Source organism: Hibiscus syriacus, unplaced genomic scaffold (assembly GCF_006381635.1).
Source record: "Hibiscus syriacus cultivar Baekdansim isolate YM2019G1 unplaced genomic scaffold, ASM638163v2 tig00110833_pilon, whole genome shotgun sequence".
Classification (NCBI taxonomy): domain Eukaryota; kingdom Viridiplantae; phylum Streptophyta; class Magnoliopsida; order Malvales; family Malvaceae; genus Hibiscus; species Hibiscus syriacus.
This window is the reverse complement of record NW_024062884.1, coordinates 1,301,133-1,314,324: the sequence shown is the minus strand read 5'-3', so window position 1 is coordinate 1,314,324 and position 13,192 is coordinate 1,301,133. Positions and strand designations below refer to the sequence as shown.

Below are 13,192 nucleotides of genomic sequence, written 5' to 3'. Positions count from 1 at the left end.
TTTATTAAATTATGAAAAGAAGAATTACACCTCTACAAATTTTGCAATTCATAGGATTTGATCCTGGGTCTAAAGGATGAAAGCCTTAATACTTAACCATCAAACCAAGTCACTTAATTGTTATTGAATGGCTAATAACAACATTTAAAGTATATTGTTGCCATCAAACCCACCATTAACACATTCACTTTTTTTTTATAAAAAAATTATAGTTAGATTTAAATTGTTATAATTATTTGAGTAAATTTAAATTATCCATAGGTCTTTTTAAATTTAAAATTATAAATCGATCTGGGGTCTTAATTAATTTTAAATTTATAAACTTTAAAAAAATCATAGGTAAATCGATATGGGAATAAACCATAGGTCTTTTTTAAAGTTTATAAATTTAAAATTAATTATAATTTTAAATTTCAGTTTTTTAATTTTACTTTGATTCATCAACAACATATCTCCAATCTCCATTTCTGTCTTTAGCAGTGATAGTGCTTATGGAAGATGTGAAAACAACCCTTTTCACTGTGTGGATTTCAAGCAAGATTTGAGGAGGTTTTCAGTGCCTTTGATTGCAGGGTAAATGATGTTTGATCTAACATAGGATTCTTGGAAAAATCAAATGCTCTGTTCGATTGATGAACTGCCGAAACGTGAATGAAAATGCATTGAAGATAAAAAAAATGCAGAATTTACCAATATTATCCTTCGAATTGGCGTCGAATTCCATTGAAACTGCCACATGAAATACACCATCGAAGATAAAATTTTAATTAATTTTAAATTTATAAACTTTAAAAAACACCTATGGTTTATCCCCAGATCAATTTTCCTATGATTTTTTTAAAGTTTATAAATTTAAAATTAATTAAGACCCAGATCGATTTATAAATTTAAATTTTAAAAGACCTATGAATAATTTAAATTTACTCAAATAATTATAACAATTTAAATCTAACTATATTTTAAAAAAAGTGTTTGTGTTAATGGTGGTTTTGATGGCAACAATATACTTTAAATGTTGTTATTAGCCATTTAATAACAACCATGTGACTTGTCCTGATGGTTAGGTATTAAGACTTTAATTCTTTAGACCCAAGTTCAAATCCCATGGATTGCAAAATTTGTGGAAGTTTAATCTCTTTTTTCTTAATTTAATAAAAAATTCATGTGCCACATGGCAACATCTGATTGATTGATATTAATTTAATAAAAAATAATTATTTATTATTAATTAATTTTTAAAAAATTGATGATGTGGCATCACACGTGTACATGCCATGTCAGCAGTTAGTCTACGTGGATCTGCCACGTCATCATCATCTATGATATGGACATGCCACGCCAGTAAAAATAATGACATGAAAATGCTACATCATCATCGATGATCACATGTGCATGCCACGTCAGATGGACCCGTTGACCGTTAGTTGACTGACGGATTCCATCCAATAGGGGGACTTATGCCTCATAATCAAACGTTGTGGGTAGAACTGCTAAAAAAACGATTTGGGCACAAATGCATATAGTGCCAAATGTTAGGGGTATTTGTTCGCATTATGCCAATAATGATGTTACATTCTAAAAATAAAGAGTAAACAACGCATTTAGTACCTAAACTATTAATTTTGGTTTGTTTTAGTACCTAAACTTTCAATTTTTTCAAAACTATACCTAACGTTTAGTTTTTATTTTATTTTAGCACATATCATTAAAAATTTAATGTGTTTAATACCGAAACTATCAGTTTTGATCCGTTTTAGTACCTAAAATTTCAAAAAAAATTAAAACTTAACTTTAAATTTTGAAAGAGGTACTAAAATTAAACAAAAACTAAACTTTAGGTATAGTTTTGAAAAAAATTTAAAGTCTAGGTAATAGAATAAACTAAAACTGATAGTTTAAGTATTAATCCTATAATTTACCCTAAATAAAACACTACAAATTTGAACTCACATGAAATAAAATATTATGAAAATCCTTAATCATTCAACCTTAGTGCTTAAGGGAATCGTTGTTATTCCTAGAGGTCATGGGTTCGAGCACCAGTGGTTGCAACAAGGTGATTGAACATTCATTGTCAAATAGTTGGGAGTATTTCGAACAGATACTACTTTGTAATCACATTAACTTACTAAAAAATAATTAATATTCTCATATACAATAATCTATTTAATACCAAGTATTTACATTATTCTTATACTTCTATATGTTACTCTAATGCAATTCATGGAGACTTGTTTTGGTAAATTACACGTTTAGTATCTAAACTATTAGTTTTGATTTGTTTTAGTACATAAACTATTAATTTTTTCAAAATCATACCTAAATTTTAATTTTTGTTTCATTTTAATATCAGTTCAAAATTTAAGGTTAAATTTTGAAAAGATTGAAAGTATGAGTACTAAAACGGGCTCAAACTAAAAATTTAGGTACTAAATACGTTAAGTTTTTAACAGCGGGATATTAAAATGAAATGAAAACTAAATGTTATATATATTTTTTTTAAAAATAAAATTTTATATACTAAACGGATCGAAACTAATTATTTAAGTACTAAACTAAATACATAGTTTACTCTTGTTTTTCCCTTCTTCTAATTCATTTCTGTACCCAAAAAGAAAAGAAAAAAGGTTATCATGGCAGCCGGCTCAACTGGAAGTAAAGGGTTAATTTAATGAGAGGCTTTTAGGTAATTCAAAAATTGACTAACAAGAACCTGCCCAGGTCAAAACCCTAAAGGGGATCAAAAGAAGGAGAAGAGATTGAACCTGAACCGGCTTTTCTTTCCTACCTTCACTTCCTCTCTCCGGTGTCCCAGGTCGCCGCCACAGCGAATCCATACATGGAAGAGACCGAAGGTAGCTTATCGAAGCCAGTAGCAGTGATTGCTTGCATCGCCATGACATTGTTCTATGTTGCTATTCTCTATGCTCCTACTCTGATCCTCCGCCTCCCGCCTCCGCAATCCTACGAGAATTTCATGATCCGACGCTTCATTTGCGCCGCCGTTTGCTCTGTCGCGTCCGTTATTTTCTGCGCTCTCGTTCTTCCAGTACACCTCTACGGTTCCTTCGTCTCCCGTTTTCATTTCACTCGTCTTTTATGCATTGCTGTAGATTGAAAATTTTGTCATCCTATGAAGTAGGAGCTAAATAGGAACTTTATTCATAATCAGAGATGAGAAAATGTTATATTTGTTGCAGGCATTGAAACTAATCTGTTTCATGTAAAAAGTAAAATCTTCCCTCGTGCGTTTTAGAAAAAGTGTTTTATTTGTTAATCTATCATGAATTTTTAACATGTTCGGTTATGCTAGATAAGAAATGGGGAGCCAACTTACTCGACTGCGGTTTATGGCATTCGATCGGATCATTTTGTAAGAATCACACATCTGGAGTATATTTCCTACATTCTTATCGATTTACTGTTTATGTTTTATGATCTGCTGATTTGAAATCAGTGATTGAAATGCAATTTTATGTAACAGTGGCAAGCAGTGGTATTTCCTCTGTTCTTGACTTCTCTTATGTATGCTGGATCCCTGATGCTCAAGTCTATGTTATTGCTGAATAAGTGGAAGGAGCGTAGGCATCAGTATGGAGAGCCACTGCTCGGTTGTATCAAAAGTACCCTTCTAGGCTTCCCGGGCCAGATGTCTTCAGTATCTTCAAATATTTTATTCTGGAGGAATTTCGTTGTGGTCAGTATGTTCACCATTTCAATTTTCTTCATCTTTGGGTTGGATGCCAAAATGCAACTAATTGCAAGGTCCACGATCAGGAAGTGTTTGGAATTATTTTTTTTTGTTTTAAAAAAGGTTGTATTTGCTTGCATGTTCTGTGAAATAGTTTTTCTGATCAATTGATTAATATGTTGTTTTAGCATTTGTTTGTTGAACGATCATGCTTAGGAGAATAATAATTATTGAAAATTAGAGGAAAGTGTCTGGAATTATTTTTTTTTATGAAAAAGGTTGCATATGCTTGCTTGTTCTGTGAAATAGTTTTTTCTGATCAATTGATTAATATGTTGTTTTTCCATTTGTTTGTTGAACGATCATGCTTAGGAGAATAATAATTATTTAAAATTAAAGGAAACATTTTGAAATTGTTTCCTGTTGGTTCAGCCTTCAGTCTTTAATAGTAGTTTAATGAACAGGCACCAGTAACAGAAGAGTTGGTGTTTAGAGCATGTATGATTCCTTTACTTCTTTGTGGGGGATTTAAAGCCTACGAAGTCGTTTTTCTCTGTCCTACTTTCTTCAGTTTAGGTGAGTTGTTTTATTTTTGAGTTATTAAATACAGTTTGATCATTAATGTTGGCAGGATTTATTATCTTCTTTTCTTCTGGTGTTAAGTACTTATAATATGCCTTATAGTACAATTTATTTCGATTTATGTTTTATAGCATTTATTTACATTTAGTTTACACACATTGTCATTGCCTATATACTGTTGTTGTGCCTGTTCCAAAATCCGTTTTTAATTTTTTATCAGTCTAAAGAAGTTCAAAGGGATAAGGTTGGCAAAAATTGATTTTTGGTTAAATTGTGTTGTTTAAAGGGATAAGGTTACCTATGTACTGTTTCATGTCCTTGTTATCACTTAATACTTGCTGGTGTTAGTGCGTTTGCATGTGTTTGTGCTTTTTTGGGATTCATTAAAGCATAAGGCTTGAGATATGTGCTCCATTGCATTGCAATTCCTATTGAATATAAACTGTTTTAACTCTGCTTTGTCGGTGTCTTGCAGCACATTTGAACCATGTAATGGAGATCTACAGTCTGCATCATTATAGCTTGCTTAAAGCCTCCATGGTTGTAGGTACAAACTAGATTTTCCTCGGAAGTCATAGCTGCATTTTTTGTTTAATAGGGAAAAAATATATAGATGTTCGAGTTGGTTTCTTGCTGTTCCTTTTTTGGGTGGAAACTTCGGTTGGCTTTAAGCTTTTGACACCTTTGTTTTAGGAATTAGAATGTTTTCTGTCTTTGGGATGTGCTGATACGCCATTGCTTGTATGTGTTTCTCAGGTCTCCAGCTTGGCTACACTGTTGTCTTTGGTTCATATGCTTCATTTCTCTTCATTCGAACAGGTCAGCGGTTGTTTGCTGATAAAATGTTATTAATTTTTTTCCCTCTAATGTACTTTTGGTTCGTGCTCCATAGCTGTTTTGTACATGGGCTGGCAAGATGTTTATTTTTCATTTCAATACTCATTTAGCTTTTCGTAAATAGAACGGATAAAGGTAAAATTCGGTTGTTATTGTTCCTTTTTTGTGATGTATTTTTTTCCGCTTACGCAAATATAAAACACTATACGGGTTCACTAGTACCGGTTAGCTTATTGTCTCATTACAATTAATCCTCCGGCCTTACTGATTCAGCTTATATTAACCCTTGGCAGGAAACATTGTTGCTCCTTTAGTTGCTCATGCATTTTGCAATTATATGGGATTGCCAGTGCTCTTTGTTCAGAGGAAAGGTCCGTGACCGGAGTTTCTATTAGTTGAACCCCCTTATGTCTTTGCATTGTCATAGCATACTATTATGCATGCCCGGACAATTCGCTTACGTTTTGTGTCCATTATATTTTTAGGGCTAGTTAGCGCTGCATTCGTGACCGGAATGATATCATTTGTGGGGCTTTTGTGCCCTTTAACACGGCCCGACCTATACAATGAGAATACAGATAATTGCAGATGTTGGCAAGGATATTGCTCATGGAATTAAAACACCTTTCCCCTCAAAGGATGGGAAAAATCATGATCAGGATGACGGACCGTAAGCGATGGGAATCGGGTGTGCGTCTACGATCGACATGAAGTATTGACTAGATGGAACGGTAATGGTATAAGCAAATGATGAAATGAGTGTAATTAGGCATTAGAAGCATATGTACTATGGAGCCATTTCATTATCAAATCTTATTGTACTCTTTAGGCCTGGATTTTTGACCTGGCGCATTCAATTGTTGTACATTATCAGCTAGGGTCAATTATACGTTTAGTACTTAAACTATCAATTTTGGTATCTAAACTTTTAATTTTTTTTAAAAATCATACTTAAAGTTTAGTTTTTTTTTTTTTTTGTACTCCCGTTCAAAATTTAACGTTAAGTTTTGATTTTTTTTTAAAGTTTAGGTATTAAAACATACCAAAATTGATGATTAAGGTACTAAAAGCGTTTAATAATAAAGTACTAAAATGAAATAAAACTAAACATTAGGTTTCTGAAAAACTGAAAAGTTTAGGTACTAAATGCTAAGTTTACCTTTGGATATTAACAGAAGAAAAAGTAATTTTTCGAATCCTAACCGGTTTGAGATAACAACATTTTGATGTTTTTGTCTGAACTGAAATGTAATGAACTGATCTCATTATCCCTCTGATTGTTCAAAAGGCAAATTCATTGGCTGATGAAATGTAATGATCTCATCATCTCTCTGTTTTTGTTTGAACTGCTGATGTTTTTTTAAAGTCGATGATAATGTGATATTATGTGATGATATATCAGTATTATTGTTAATTTTTTAATGATGGGTCATAAAATAAAATCAAAACATAATATTAAGTATAATTTTAAAACAAAAAATAATTAAGTGACCAAAATAGAACAAGAATAATAGTAGAGGTACTCAACATGTTGTCTTGTTTTTAAGGTAAACTATGCATTTAGTATCAAAACTATCAGTTTTGGTATGTTTTACTATCTAAACTTTTAATTATTTTCAAAATCATACCTGACAGGTTAATATTTGCATCTTCAACTTACAGGTTATGTATATATTGTTATAGACTACACAAATTTTAAGGGTAAAGTACACAAATAGTCCATGAATTATAGAATATTATTTTATTGAATCCCTTAATTATTAAAAGTTATAAAATGGTCTCTCGATTATAGGGAGTTGTTTTATTGAGTCTCTCGACTATTAAAAGCTACAAAATGGTTACTGACTATTCATTATGTTTCAAACTCGTCCTTATTTGTTAAAAAATTAACAATCGTCTGAGCTGAACCCAACGAGTTCCAACTCGACCCGACCTGATTGAGTCGGATTTTTTTTTAAATTTCAGGTTTGAATTTGGTTGGGTCGGGTTTTTGAGCTTATGTTTGGGCGGGACGGGTTCGAGTTTAGGGTGAAAAATACCCAACCCAACCCAACCCAACCCAAAAAATTATAATTTGACCTTATATATTTAGGGATAATTGCAATAATACCCCTCTATATATTATTTCCTTTCAATTGAATCCCTATTTTTATTGAATAAAATAATATTTTTAATAAATATATTATTTCGGGTCGAGTTGGGTTTGTATTTTATATAAAAAAAATCGCGTCGAGTTTGGGTTGGGTGGAATATTTTTCGGGTCGGTTCAGGTTGGATGAAAGGTATATAATTTTTGGGTTGGGTCAGGTGGACCTAAAATCCGACTCGACCCGACCTATGCCCATCCCTAGATTTTGTCATATCTCAGTCAACATGTTAATGTACAGTTCAGACTACTGTCAAAGTTTTAACAGAAAAGGATGAGTTTGGAATATAAAAAATAGTTGGGTGACCATTTTATAACTTTTAATAGTCGAGGAACTCAATAATGAAACTCCCTATAGTTGGAGGATTGTTTTATAACTTTTAATAGTCAAATGACTCAATAAAGCATTATCCTAAAGTCGGGGACCATTTGTGTACTTTACCCAAGTTTTAAATAGATACTGCGCAAAATTATTAAAAGTAATTATTTTTACAAACCACAATAGACAGAATGATTTTGATCTTGAGAATGTACAACACAAAAAGCAAAGCTTATAACCTCAAAGTTTGCGTTAAACACCAAGTTTTTCTTCTTCTTCTTCTTCTGCAATTGAATGAAGGTTTAATCATCGTCTTCTTGCAGCAGTTTCTCTCCGTGCATTGAAATAAACAGCGGCAACAGGGAGGCCGAGATCGTTCTCGGCAGCAAAATCTCGGGTGCTAAAATTATCTCTCGAAGAAGGCGACCCGATTAGCTGGCGACGGTTCTGCTTGAAAAGAACGAAAACAAACCTGTGGATCCCTATATCTGGCCTCGGAATCTCGTACCCCACAACTTCCCTTCCTGTTCGATGAAATTCCCCAATGAAACAAAAAAAGAAATAACTGTTTTTTTGTCTTGTCTCATTCTTCAAACAGTCCAAGAGGTACTTAATTACAAGATCAAACCTACCGAATGTGGCGTCTGTTGTGCCTGGAATGTCTGTCACAATCCTGTTAAATGGTCCATATCAAATGAAATCCGTCAGCTTTTTCTTCTATTTTGCCAGGTTTTGAGTGCTCTTATCTTCTATTTTATCTATTTGTTGCTAATAACTAACACTTCCTTGTCTTATCAACACTTGCAGGCTTGATTATTACAGAGTTGAAGATTAATTTTGTGTCAACTCTTAAATAGTAGTAGTTGATTAGAGTGTTAAAGATATGACAGGACAATAAGATTATGGTGGTTGTTTTAATTATTAGGGTAATTTACGTATTTAGTACTTAAATTATTAGTTTTTGTTTGTTTTAATATTTAAATTTTTAAATTTTATAAAATCATATTTAATGTTTAATTTTTATTTCATTTTAGTACCTGACGTTAACAATTTAATGTGGTTAGTACCTAAACTATCAATTTTGATCCGCTTTAGTACCTAGACTTTCAGTTTTTTCAAAACTTAACATTAAATTTGAACAATGGTACTAAAATGAAACAAAAACTAAATTTTATGTATGGTTTTAAAAAATTGAAAGTTTTGATACTAAAATGGACCAAAACTAATAATTTAGGTACCAAATGTGTAATTTACCCTAATTATTATATAATATATCAAAGCTTTGCTTTCCGGTACTAGTTTGCGTCCACACACGCCTGAGGAGGTGATCGTGGAAGAGAGTTGAAAAAAAATAATGGATTTAGAGACACTTTGGTAACCTCTCCCACTTTACATTAAGGTATACTATATCTCAACAGTACTGAACTCTTTTATGGACTTGCATGCAAGAATGGATAGAGGGGTACTAGAGTTATATCCAATCTTCTGAAAATTTCAAATTTTTATATAGTTTAGGTACTTTTTTTTGTACTTTCAATTAATGATCTAATTTGGAATAAGTTTACACACCTAAATATTTTTAATATATTTTCCTAAATTTACACTCCTAACATAAAATCATGCGTATATATGTTTACATGTGTACCGGATGTTACTTTTACTTCTAATTGTTCTTCAAGGATCAGAAAGATTTGAAAGGATAGGACATGATTGTTATAGACTTCTCAAATATATGAAAATCTTGAAATGAATTGAAGTTACTCATGTCTGACATGTATAAAATAATTTTAACTTATATATATATATATATTGTTAAGAGATGTAAAATATCTATACCAGTGAAGGTGCTCCCTTAAGTAAGGGTCACTAGGTCCAGGGACATCTGGGTCGGTCATGACCTGCAACAAAACAGACAGAGAAACCAAGGTTTACATACCAAAAATGGAAACAGAAAGGGAACAAAGAGCTTATGAAGAAGAAGAAACTGACCAGAGTGAAGAAAGTTCTCAAATCACCACCATGAATCTGAACCCTAGGTTTGGTGGCAACAGTTGAAGGGTAAAACTCTTGTCCATTAAAGACTTGCATGTTGTTGAAAGCGACTGACATTTTAATGCTAGGAATGAAGTAATCAAGAACATCTCCAATAACTCTCCCAACAATGAGAGGCTCTCCCGTTCTTGATGACATTGAAAGAGAGGGAAGAAGAAAGGTCAGTGACACTGAAAAGGAGGGATTCTTCTATATGATAATGTTGAAGGATGTGATGTAAGTAAGAAAACAAACCCTTTTTATAGTGCTCGAAACTCGAGAAACCTATTAAACGACTTCAGTGATAAAAGTGAGTATTACTCTATAAGGTTCGAGTAGTTACGTATGAAGAAAAAAAGACTGAATTCTAGAAAATTGTATATAAGTTCTCTAGATACCTGTCATGTCCAGATAGGCGTTCTGAAGAGTATAAAGCTTTATAATATATGGGAAATAAAGGAAGAAATAGTTGGAAACACCTTTGTTTATTTGCTATTGAATATCATATTGTTTTAGTTATATGATTATTTCTCAGTTGGGGGACCCTGGAATTGGTTCTTCATTGGCTGTTTTCCCTTCTTCTATGTTATATATAACTCTTAACGTGATTTTCATGGGTAAATTATACATTTAGTACCTAAACTATCGGTTTTGGTCCGTTTTAGTACCTAAACTTTCAATTTTTTCAAAACCATATCTAAAGTTTAGTTTTTGTTACGTTTGTGTAACCTGTTCAAAATTTAATTTTATGTTTTGAAAATAACTGATAGTTTAGGTACTAAGACGGACAAAAACGAATAGTTTAGGTACTAAATGCGCTAAGTTTTTAACAAAGAGGTATTAAAATGAAATAAAAACTAAATATTAGGTATGATTTTGAAAAATAATGAAAGTTTAGGTACTAAAACGAACTAAAACTGATAATTTAAGTACTAAATGCATAGTTTGCCCGATTTTCATTTAACACGATTGGATTATAAATAATCTCTGCAAGCTTTCTTTAGTGTGCAAATTGTAATCTTTTAAAAAAAATGTACAAAATCTGGAATATTTGGAAGCCCCTAAGGAATTGTTTATTGTTCTTTCTTTTTTGATTAATTTTATTAGAACATTTCCAAAACTAGAGATGCACATTTTGATAGAAAATTTTACCATTTTTAGAGATATTCTTTTGGGAGAGAAGCATAAAGGGGACTCCACCATAAGAGAGTGCAACATAAGTCCTAAAGCTCACAGGTCATTTCAAAGTTATAAACAAGGGCAAACTATGCCTTTAGTGCTTAAAATATCAATCTTGGTCTGTTTTAGTACCTAAATTATCAATTTTGGTCCGTTTAAGTATATAAACTTTCAATTTTTCAAAATCATACCTAAAGTTTAGTTTTTGTTTCATTTTAGTACCCCGCCATAGAAACCTTTAGTTTTTTTCATTTTAGTACATCCGTTCAAAATTTAACGTTAAATTTTGAAGAAAAAATGAGAATTTAGGTACTCGAACGGGCCAAAACAGATAGTTTAGGTACTAAACGCGTTAAGTTTTTAGTAGCCGGATACTAAAATGAAATGATAACTAAACAATAGGTATGGTTTTGAGAAAATTGAAAGTTTAGATACTAAAACGGGTCAAAACTAATAGTTTAGATACTAAATGCATAATTTACCCTATAAGTTTATAATTTGGCTAAGTCAAAAATGGTGAATTTCCCTTAAGTGGGAGCAAAAAAAATCTATTTTTTTTTCATTTTCTTGGGACACCTGTTCGGTTCAAATTGTATATCACACACTATGTTTCATCTTTAGTGGCAAAGTTTGATTGTTTTTACTTTTCCTCTCAAATTTTGAATTTATTAATAAATTGATCACTATCATCAGTGATCAAGAAATGCTCGAAGGCAATATTTTTAGGTAAACGACACAAATGATCACTAATGTTTAAGTAAGTTTTCGGTTTCCCTACAAAAGTTTCAAAAGTAAAAAATTAGTCACTAACGTTATCGATTTGCAACAAATTGGTAACTTGTTGTTAATAATCGTTATTGTAGTAACAAAATGCTGATGTGGTGCATTAAACCAGCTGACTCAACACGATTGACTAATCATTTGACTCCTTTTCTTCTTCGTAACGAAATGCTGATGTATCACGTTAAACCAGCTAACTCCACAGGTACCAATTGAGAAGATTAGATGGTATAGACAAAGCAGTGCAATAAAAAAATTTATATAAAGAAATCAATTTTTACAATCAAGGATGAAAACTTTTGGGTTTCTTCTTCTGCCCCATAGTCACTGTTTGATTTACTTACCAAAAATACTACTCTCAAGACAGGAAAAAGAAAAATAGAGAACCTCACTTTTACTTTGACAAGACTTAAAACAAAGACCTCTCATGTATTTTCATAGAAAGACATACCATTCACCAGAATCCATAGAATCAAACCAGAAAACCAATGAGAAAACATGTCAAAGCCATTTCACCCCTTCCCTACTTTCCCCAAATGATATTTGAACCGTAGATCAAACGTGTTAAGTCGGTTAGTTTAACGCACCAAGTCATATTTTGTTACTGCAGTAATGGTTATTAATGACGAGTGACCGATTTATTATAAATCAATAACGTTAACAACCAATTTATTACTTTTGAAACTTCAATGGAGTAAACAAAAATTTTACTCAAATATTAGTAACCATTTGCGTAGTTTACCCCAATATTTTTTATAAGCATTTGTATCCTAAAATATAGTTTTTGATATTTTTTATAATTTTTTTATCAGAATTGCCCGTCTAGCTTAGTTGATAGAACATAAAGCTCTTAACTTTGTGGCAGTGAGATCGAGTCTCACTAAGGGCAATTCATAACGGATGTCTTTTACGGAAGCTACTCTTAACATGACGTTGGGGGCAGCTTACTACCCTACTTCCCCCTTATCCCATTACATAGCTGAATAGGGTCAGCTAATAATATATTTTTGAAATTGTAATGAATTATTATTTATTTAATTTAATAAAATGATTATAATAAAAATTGTATATTACACGTTTCTTATTTTTTTTTTAAATTAGAGGCTTATTTTTTTACATTTTTACCCCAAATAAAAAAATAGCCAAAACCGACCCTACTTATAATACATCTTTTTATGACTATAATTTTAGTCCTATAAATAGCAACTTTGTAAGGCTCATATTATACAAATAATTGAAAATACTTCTATTTTATATTGTTATCTCTCTCTTTTGTTTGTTCTTTTGTTCTTGTTATAAATTCTCTTATTTTTAAAATATGTTATCAACACAATCTCAACCAATTATAATGATTCTTGACAATAATTTTGATTTGATATATGTGACGTTTAGTACCTAAACTATCAACTTCTGTCTGTTTTAGTAACTGAACTTTTAATTTTTTTTAAAACCATACCTAAAGTTTAGTTTTTGTTTCATTTTAGTTCCCATGTTCAAAATTTAACGTTAACATTTGAACAAAAAAAATGAAAGTTTAGGCAAAACTGATAGTTTAGGTACTAATCGCATTAAGTTTTTAATGACGGATACTAAAATGAAATAAAAATTATATATTAAGTATGATTTT

The 13,192-nt window shown here is 31.5% G+C and overlaps 2 protein-coding genes across 2 annotated transcripts; one reads left to right on the top strand and one right to left on the bottom strand.

Annotated features, from left to right (window-relative positions):
* Positions 1-2,644: 2,644 nt before the first annotated feature.
* LOC120142986 (CAAX prenyl protease 2-like) lies at positions 2,645-5,937 on the top strand. The gene is made up of 8 exons (XM_039157417.1): positions 2,645-3,049; positions 3,314-3,373; positions 3,485-3,697; positions 4,156-4,267; positions 4,749-4,820; positions 5,030-5,092; positions 5,404-5,481; positions 5,596-5,937. The coding sequence occupies exons 1-8, from the start codon at positions 2,840-2,842 to the stop codon at positions 5,727-5,729; spliced, it is 942 nt and encodes a 313-aa protein (XP_039013348.1). The 5' UTR covers positions 2,645-2,839; the 3' UTR covers positions 5,730-5,937.
* A 1,914-nt stretch (positions 5,938-7,851) lies between these two features.
* LOC120142987 (protein SELF-PRUNING-like) lies at positions 7,852-9,820 on the bottom strand. Its single transcript, XM_039157419.1, has 4 exons — positions 9,565-9,820; positions 9,412-9,473; positions 8,208-8,248; positions 7,852-8,099 (listed from the first exon to the last, which is right to left on the bottom strand). The coding sequence occupies exons 1-4, from the start codon at positions 9,763-9,765 to the stop codon at positions 7,882-7,884; spliced, it is 522 nt and encodes a 173-aa protein (XP_039013350.1). The 5' UTR covers positions 9,766-9,820; the 3' UTR covers positions 7,852-7,881.
* Positions 9,821-13,192: the final 3,372 nt, after the last annotated feature.

What these genes read in the sequence shown, in the direction of transcription:
- LOC120142986 (XM_039157417.1), top strand. Translation starts at nt 2,840, where the DNA reads ATGGAAGAGACCGAAGGTAGCTTATCGAAGCCAGTAGCAGTGATTGCT. An exon ending in TCCTACTTTCTTCAGTTTAG is followed by an intron (nt 4,268 to 4,748) that starts GTGAGTTGTTTT and finishes GGTGTCTTGCAG; the next exon opens with CACATTTGAACCATGTAATG. An exon ending in GCTCTTTGTTCAGAGGAAAG is followed by an intron (nt 5,482 to 5,595) that starts GTCCGTGACCGG and finishes TTATATTTTTAG; the next exon opens with GGCTAGTTAGCGCTGCATTC.
- LOC120142987 (XM_039157419.1), bottom strand. Translation starts at nt 9,765, where the DNA reads ATGTCATCAAGAACGGGAGAGCCTCTCATTGTTGGGAGAGTTATTGGA. An exon ending in TGAGAACTTTCTTCACTCTG is followed by an intron (nt 9,474 to 9,564) that starts GTCAGTTTCTTC and finishes GTTTTGTTGCAG; the next exon opens with GTCATGACCGACCCAGATGT. An exon ending in CACAACAGACGCCACATTCG is followed by an intron (nt 8,100 to 8,207) that starts GTAGGTTTGATC and finishes TTCATCGAACAG; the next exon opens with GAAGGGAAGTTGTGGGGTAC.